Below are 8,760 nucleotides of genomic sequence, written 5' to 3' on the forward strand. Positions count from 1 at the left end.
AATGAGCTTCAAATCTGCATCAAATTTATTAACAACTTTGTTTTCAACTTTTTCGCCCATGCTATTCTGAACACCTGTATATTCAAAAACAATGTTAAAAACATCTTTATTAAGCTCTTCAGTGAGAGCTTCCTTCTCTCCCTCTTCCTTCTCTCCCTTCTTTTCAACTGCATGGAGGTTGTTTTCCATTGTTATGTTGTAACTGGATATTCTTATAAAAAAATATTCAATCACTTTATCCTCTTCTTGATTGTTAGCTGTTGCTAGATCACATATTGCTTCATGAGCAGTTCCAACTTCTTCATATATTGCTGCTACAATTGCAGCTTCAACCTTCAATCCTTCATCAAACATGGCGCTTGCTATATTTCCATAATCAATCACTATTTCAAAAAATAAACTACACATATCATCAACATAATGTTCATCCACACTATGCTGGGATATCCGAGCATGCATGTGCTCCTTGTCAATTTCAATGATAATTTCAACTTCACCAAATCCATCAACTGCGGTTGTTTGCACCAATTCATATCTCACTTTTCATTCATCATCCACGTGTTTCGTCACAGTGGGATTCACCATCATCTGCATCATCCACATTACAATGGATTCCTTCAACATTTATATGCTCTTTCTCTTCTTCACAAACAGAGGCTCCCTCTTCTCTCTCTGCAATATTTGTTGCATTTTCTTCATCCATATGCATGCTTGCATAATGGGTTTCAATTTTATGGTCTTGACAACTATCATCCACTTTTGAGTGGAATTCTCCAAGCTCTGTTTTCCTCTCAAAGTCTTTCTCATCTATTATCAGATTTGTGGCTCACTTCTTTGCTTGTGACATAACTTGTTGTTGCATGTCATTCCCCCTTGCACCAAATTCTTCTTCGTCTTTTGCTAGACTTTCCAGTTCCTCGGCTGAGGCCTAAACCTTTCTAAGTACGACAATAATATCTGCCTCTTCTTTTCGATTCCTTTTCTTAATCTTCTTCAGTTGTGCTTTACAACCCATGACTGTTGTCATTCCTTTTCATATAGTTGTTTTGTTGATTGCATGAGGTTGTCTTCCATATCGCCCCCGAAAAAGAATATAATTTTCAATATGCGCCCCCGTAAAGAACAATCTTCAACCAAAAACTTGTCATGCTTGACAAAAAGCCAAATAATTTTGTAGACTCGCAAACTTTTGCAAAGCCCTAAACTCTCTTCTCAATAAAACCCTTTTCTATTTAAAAATACACTTTAAAAATTTGCTTTTCAAAACCAACTTTCCCTTTTTCTTTAATGAGGAAAAAACAACTTTATAATACTCTCAAAAAATATATTTTTGAAAACATCTTTATAAACTTTTTCAAACCATACACTTTATTTATTATATAAAAACAACCTTTTCTTTTTTTAATAGAGCCCTTTTATAACTCTTTACCAACCTTTATAATCTCCCAATCACTTTTCAATATATAAAAAACAAACTCTTTATTTAAAAAAAGAACAAATATCCCCTCGTATAACCTAACTAGATCTTTAAGGAAATAAAGTATATAATATTAATATAATGGGGCTGATCTCTATCTCTCTCATAATCCCTAAATTCAAACATCCCAGTGAGTCAGCCAACCAACATCTCAACAAGAAAGAAAGGGCTAATTGTTTCCTCCCTAAAGTTTTTTTCCATCTCTCTAACCTACCGAAGGAGATAAAGGGTCTAGAACTAGATAACGTAGGTAATATCTCCATCCGTCCATCCGTCCTTCTGATCCTTCTTTCTATCTTTGTTTTCCCATCTCTAAGCAGTGTATTCGTTAGTTGGTTCATTCTAAGGCAGACCTTGGTTTTCCAAAGGTTCTATACATTTCAAAGTTCTAGACATAAAGACATAAATAGAGAGCTACTCCCTCCCTCCTCCTATGCCCTTTCTATACGTAATATCCTGATCAATGAAAAGTGGATATATGATTGTTCAATAGCTCAGAGGATAACCTGATAAAGTGTATTTGGCCTGTATCCAAAAATTCCTAGCTAAAAGAGCATGTTCGTGAGATAAGTCCCCATCCATCCATGTGGAAATAAGAGGCTTCAAAATGTTTCTATGAGGTTGAAAATATTTGGCATTAAAGGTATCCGGGAAGAAATGTTAAGAGGCCTAAAAATGTTGTTCAAATGAGGCTTATAAAGAAGAGGCTTAAAAGTGCCCAACCAGCAGTTGTGTTGGATCACCTAAAAATGCAAGCACCCCCACTTTATTAATAGAAGATGATTTTAAGGCTTGTTGTGTGACCCCCTAGATAGAAGGCGCATTCATAGAGATTATTATTTGGAATTCTCGTCCAAGTCTGAGTCCAAACTAGCATAAATAGGGTTCCTAGCCCTAGGTCGGATTTACATTACAAAAGGGTCCTTCCTTCTCTCGGTCTGGAGTAACCATGGAATGGTTGGATAAGGAGTTAGGGGAATGGGTACACCTCACGCTGGGGACTACCACCTAATTCGTCCCCTCTTTTCACTCCTTCTGGCTAGCAGGATCAGCAGAAGATTCAATTCCCAATCCAGTCCAATATGTTCGATCAATCTTGTGAGTTGGTAACATATCTTAATTGAGAAGCTCATCTGTTAACAACATGGCTAAACCTCATTCTTTTGGTGGGGAAAACGATAAACCTAATAAATCCCATTCAGTGTTGGATCAGGACCTTGTATTTTCTCTCGACGAACCATTTATGTGGTATTTCTCTATCTTTTGGCCATTGAAGGGGGGCCTTTCTCTTGTTTGTTTTCAACTTGGCTCAACATCCTTGATATGAATGTCTCTATCTATTCCCTCCTTCGTGAGGTATGGTCTATTTGAGGGTGGACATGGCTAATGGGTGAGTTTCAGGAATGGGTGCAACCAACCCACTTGATTTTAGAGTGATAGGCCACCCCACTTGTTTTAGGGATGGGATCACTCACCTCAAGTATGCCCCCACCTAAAAAATAGGTCCACCCTTTTACTAGCAAATTGACCATTTACACATTTGCATTCTCTATCATCCCAAGGCATATGCTACCACGTTTTCATTCTCACCGCTTGTTTAGATCTAATTGAATTCTTGGGTGGTGGGGAAGTGGGTGTCATTTCTGAACTAGTACGGGTGCTAAAGCGTAATCACATATATATAGAACGACAAATATAATAAATTAATGCCTCCCCTTACCGAGCGTTATTTCTTCCCCTCACTAAACTGAGTATTTTAGATTGGCATTATATATTAGATTATCCACTAATCTCTTTCGTGATTAATTTGGCACCTAAATTGAATTGGTGCGTCTCATTTCTTTTGGTAACTAAAGATCTAATAAAGAGAGGACACAACGAAAATGAGAGATCTCTTGGTATACGAACGAGATTATACAATATTCTGGTACGATCGATGATTTGAGCGGAGATCCCATACGCGATGCTAAAGCGTAATTACTTATATCAATAATGACTAGGATAAATGGTCAGCAAAGAGTCACTGTTTAGCGCTCCCCTCTCGGGAAAAGTAAGGAAATCTAGAGTGATTCCAACAACCCTTCGTTATGCTCTTTGAGGGGCCCCAAACTTATATTATGGTATTCCTGGTTAGGAAATAGATATCATAAGTGTTGGTAGACAACTCTCGACCACTATATCTATAATGATAGGAACAAAAGACAGTTTTGGGTGGAAGGTTATCCCCAGCAACGCTTCGTTATGCTCTTGAGCGAGATACAGATATATCGAAAATAGATACCATTCTGTCGCTAACCAACGAAATAGATATGGAACCATACCGGTGCTGGAAGGATAGAAAATTAGGTCGAGGGTCGGTGGGGTGAAAATTAGTGTGAAACAAAGAAGACGTTCACACGGATAGGGGGAAATGATAAAGCTAGGATTTCTAATCTTTCTGGCTGGTCCAATCAACCCCGGCTGGAAGAATAAATGAAACAAATGGGCTCACTCTTGCGATATGACTTACCGCTTCGACCTTGCCGCGTGCCCTCTAGTGTGATACGTGTTCGTATCGATTTTGCTACCGGAGTCCTGTGATCGATCTTTCCCCCTCTTGGTATCTTATCTCGAACTTCTCTTGAACTTCCTGCCTGAGAGGACACATATTATTGTTGCACGCCTTCGATCTTATCTCTCTCTGCCTGATATGCTTGCCCCTATCTCGATCGCTAAACAGAATACCTAGGCAGGTTGGAACCGAAAGGCCACAGTCAGTCCCACCTGCTCTTTTTCAATTTCCTGTCGAACCCCACGCTTGGCAAAATAACCCGATGAAGAAGCATGGCGTGAGAGCTGGCTGGTTTCACCTGCCAGGCGAGAACGTTGAGGTAGTCGCTAGGGTATGGCTGGACCTTACAACCCGATAATGGAACCCATACCATGCGTCGAACCAACAGACGCAAGATATGATGTTTGTTATCCAAGTGGCTATGATAATGAAATATTGATTGAGTTAAAGTTGCCACAGGAAAAGATTATGTTTCCCATTTTGCCTACAGACGAGATATTGTGATTGAGGTTGACAAGTTGCCACCAGATGAGAGATAAAGAAGCCATGCTCCCCACCAGAATAGATTGAGACAAGCTGTTACCATACGTTATATCAATATGTTAACCAAGTTGGAACCATATGCGGAAGATACAGAATTCACAAAAACTCACCACTAAATCTAAGGAATGACGAAATTACATTTTTTTGGGCTTACATTCCATTATTTTATATCTCAATATAAATCTATATAAAACTATATAAAATTGAAGTATTGTAATTATTACCAACATTAATTTCTTTTATTATTCTTATTTTTAATTTTCTAATTTAAAATATTGTTTTACTATTTTTAAAATATAACCCTCACATTGGATTATAGAGTGTCTATGCAGACAATGAATTTTTTGAAAATATAACCGTTATTAATTAAAATATTTTGAAAATTTGACAAAATAATATGTTTATGTTTGTAATATATTTAAGTTTATAAAATTACCAGAATAATTTTTCTTTCTTAACTAGCTTTAAGAAGAAAATAAACATTGAAAAGATAAGAACTAATTTTCTTCAATGTAAAACTTGAAGTTGGTCAATTTCCAAAATATTTTGGGACGAAAGAGTCTGTCACCTTAGCCATACTAAAAGGGTTGAACATGAAAAATACTGTCTCCATTTGTGAGGCTCTTACTCACATCAGCTCACATGGGCTCCTATCAACCATCAGCTCACATCAGCTCCAATCAACCAAGACAGACCTTTGTCACACTATGTCCAACCTTCTTGACTTATTAAATCATCAAAACTATAGTGATCTAAAAATGTTTCTCTTATTCCTTTTCATAATAAAAATAAAACATTAAAAAGTATCAATTAATCACTTGCTATCATATTAGTATAAATTGAATTAATCATCATTATTCTCATTATTCTCAATTTTTCTTTAGAAAAATATTTTAGATATATATAATAGTGGCTTTGTCTCCATTGAATTTTATTTGGTAACGATGCGTTGTTTATCTATTTTGCAATCAATGTAAATGGATTTTGTATGATTTCTCCAATTTATCTAATCTCACACATAATATGCTTGCTGGGTTCCTCCACAGGGATTTATGTTGGGGATAATCACGTGGTCCATTTTACAAGAGGGTCAGACCAAGAACTGGCAGTCGGGGCGAGTTTAATTAATTCATTTGCCTCTAGTTCAATACCAAAACAACATCTGAGTTGTACGAGTCCAACCGGCAACTGTGGCTTACAAAATGGAAATAATGGAGTAATACGTTCTTGTTTGGATTGCTTTCTTAAGGGAGGAGCTGTGCATCGATTTGAGTATGGTGTTAGTGTAGCTGTATTTTTGGTACAAGCGCGTGGAGGAACGTGCACACTTGCACGATCGAATCCCTCAGAAACAGTGATTCACCGTGCAGAGTACCTGCTTCAAAATGGGTTTGCAAACTACGATGTAGTATCGATGAACTGTGAGGACTTCGCAATATATTGCAAGACAGGATTCATTGTTGGAAGTCATGACTCGGGAAGTGGGCAAGTAGCAGCACTGCGTGCTGTAATGCGTGCTGGTTATTGTTTCACTTCAAAGTACGCGTGTAGAGTTATGTTTGCTGCTGAACCAGTAGGCGTGGCCTTCTGGACGGTTCTAAATTTTGCTATAGGGAGATATAAAGGAGATATTGGTGTTCGCGTTGATAAAATTGAGTTACCGGTGGAGTCTTTGGCGGTATATTTTGATTCTTCAATTGATGGTATGCCTCCAGTGGCTGGTAGTTCCATATCTAGGGACAGGAGCTCCATTAACGGCACAGAATCTCTCAATAGTGCAACGCCCATGGACAGGAGCTCCATTAACTGCACAGAATCTCTCAATAGTGCAACGCCTATGGACAGGAGCTCCATTAACTGCACAGAATCTCTCAATAGTGCAACGCCTATGGACAGGAGCTCCATTAACGGCACAGAATCTCTCAATAGTGCAACGCCTATGGACAGGAGCTCCATTAACGACACAGAATCTCTCAATAGTGCAACGCCTATGGACAGGAGCTCCATTAACGGCACAGAATCTATCAATAACATGATGGTTTATACTTGACTCATCCTCCATGAAAGTAAAATTTTCGAGTGGTAACAGTCTTCAAGTAGAAGGATAAATTGTGTTGGGATTTAAACAAATTGAAGGTTTTATTTGGTCATGTAGCGGGTTCTGGATTGGTTTGTGTCTCAGAAGTTTCAGGTCATAAATGGTGACATAATTGTGTGTAATGGATTGAATCTTAAGTTGTGGGTGCTAGATGGGTTTGTGTGATACTAAAATTGAAATGTGTACAATTGATTTCAGAGGACTAGATTGTCAATACATGACTGGAGTGCTTTATAATTTGTGGAAGTAATATATCCAATGTCATTCAGCGCAATCTAAATATATGCACATGTTGCCCTTGGAGTGTTATATGAATTCATATATATGGTTTCATATATATTTGTTTATTTTTAATGTGTTGGATTAATTAATGTAAATAGTTTAATGATATATTTCTCTTTGTTCTTAATCTGCCATCTCAATTACTTGATATGGCCTTTCAAAAATTAGGATTATGGTTTAATATATATATTTGTTTGCTTTCAATGTTTTGGATTGATTATTGTTTATATTTCAATGTATTGGATTGATTATTGTTTATCTTTAATGTATTGAATTGATTTTTTGGTCGGAGAAATGTATATAATTTTTCAAAATTTTGGAATTTAAAATAAATATTTATTTGGACTTATAAAACAAGTATTTATTTAAAATATTTATGTTAAAGGTTACAAAATTTAAAGTGTTTTGATTAATAAAATATTAATAGAGAATATAAATTTTATTAAATATATTTTGGTTGGTTATTTAAAAAAGAAATGGTTGAATATAATATTACCTATTTTATAATGTGAAATTGAGTATAATTATTTTATTGCTAAATATTCAAAAATAACAATGATAATTATAGTTAGATATATTTTTATCCCCATTGGGGTCATATGGTGATATAAATGGGGTCAGGGTTTAACTTACTTTCCTTTCGCCATTTCATGTGCATGTCATCCATTCAAGGCACATTTATGGGGCCTCACCTCCCAAGGAGGGAGGTCTAGGCCCCTTGGTAAGATTGTGGTATATGCATCCACGACATCTATGAAATTTCTAGCATGCCCTTTGTCCCTGGCTAATGGCTTGAGCATTCCTTACTCCTCCATTGCTTCCTTCTACTCTGGTCTTCACCCACAATGCATCTGGACTCTCACTTGGTTGCTTTGATGGGTTGGCTCTTGTCTTTGACTTCCCCCCTCCACTGTTAGCATTTTGAAAGGGAGATGGTATGGTCTCGAGTTCAATGTCAATGCAAGTTGACCAACAAATTGTTATAGCATATCTCTTTCGTTGTCGCCTCATGTAGCTTCCCTCCCATCTCAAAGTCAGTACATGTGACATCTCGATGCCTCTAACGTCCATGATGCATCAAAGATCTTGTTGTCAACATGGAAGTGGTAATCGTGGAGATTTAGGGGGATAAAGGGCACAACTTCGAGAAGAAGCATTAGCCTATAAATTCCATGCCAGCACACCCCCAAATATACATGAGAAAATTTGTCTTGTGGAGGAAGAAATTTGTCATTAAATGTAGGTCACTCTTGATTCAAATGTCATGGCTCCCATTGCACCTTGGGTTCCCAATATATTTTAGATGGACCCAAAGACTTCATGCTTGATGTGGAAGGCTGACTAGCCAGGTTGGAGATGGGTTTTTCACCTAACTCTCCAATTCCTCCACCATGCAATCTTAAGGAATGACTTATCAACCTAGATACTTCATTTTCATATGCATGCTCTGATTCCTTGCAATTTCATCTAAGTTCTTGCTACTCTAGCTAGCCCTTAAGGTTATAGTCATGTTTTTCTTTAACTGTATGTTTAGTTTAATTTTCTTGTTCACTCAAACTTTGAAGTTTAATAAGGCGACTCATTTTGTCTCTTGGTGTTGGTTTCCCCTATAGGTGGGGCAACAATGATTTTGGGTCTTTGTCAATCTCGGACACTCAATTATTTTTTGTTATTTCTTGCCTTTTTTTGTCTCTTATTATTGGCTTCCCCCACTAGGTTGGGCAACAAATCTTCTGGGTCTTTGTTAATCCTAGACACTCAATTAATTTTTTTACTTCTTGTCTCTTTGCTTTACTGTCTATGGTGTGG

The 8,760-nt window shown here is 37.1% G+C and overlaps 1 protein-coding gene across 1 annotated transcript in view; it reads left to right on the forward strand.

The window, feature by feature from the left end:
- LOC149265114 (protein LEAD-SENSITIVE 1-like) overlaps positions 1-6,935 on the forward strand; it is a 28,155-nt gene extending 21,220 nt beyond the window's left edge. Inside the window, exon 2 of the mRNA XM_089391659.1 lies at positions 5,618-6,935. Coding sequence (XP_089247785.1) covers positions 5,618-6,621 — 1,004 coding nt within the window. The 3' untranslated portion in view covers positions 6,622-6,935. The remainder of the gene's footprint in view (positions 1-5,617) is intronic.
- The last annotated feature ends 1,825 nt before the right edge of the window (positions 6,936-8,760 follow it).

The sequence above is a fragment of the Pinus tabuliformis genome, chromosome 6 (genome assembly GCF_031772625.1).
Source record: "Pinus tabuliformis cultivar Carrire ecotype Pingquan chromosome 6, CPIR1, whole genome shotgun sequence".
Lineage (NCBI taxonomy): Eukaryota > Viridiplantae > Streptophyta > Pinopsida > Pinales > Pinaceae > Pinus > Pinus tabuliformis.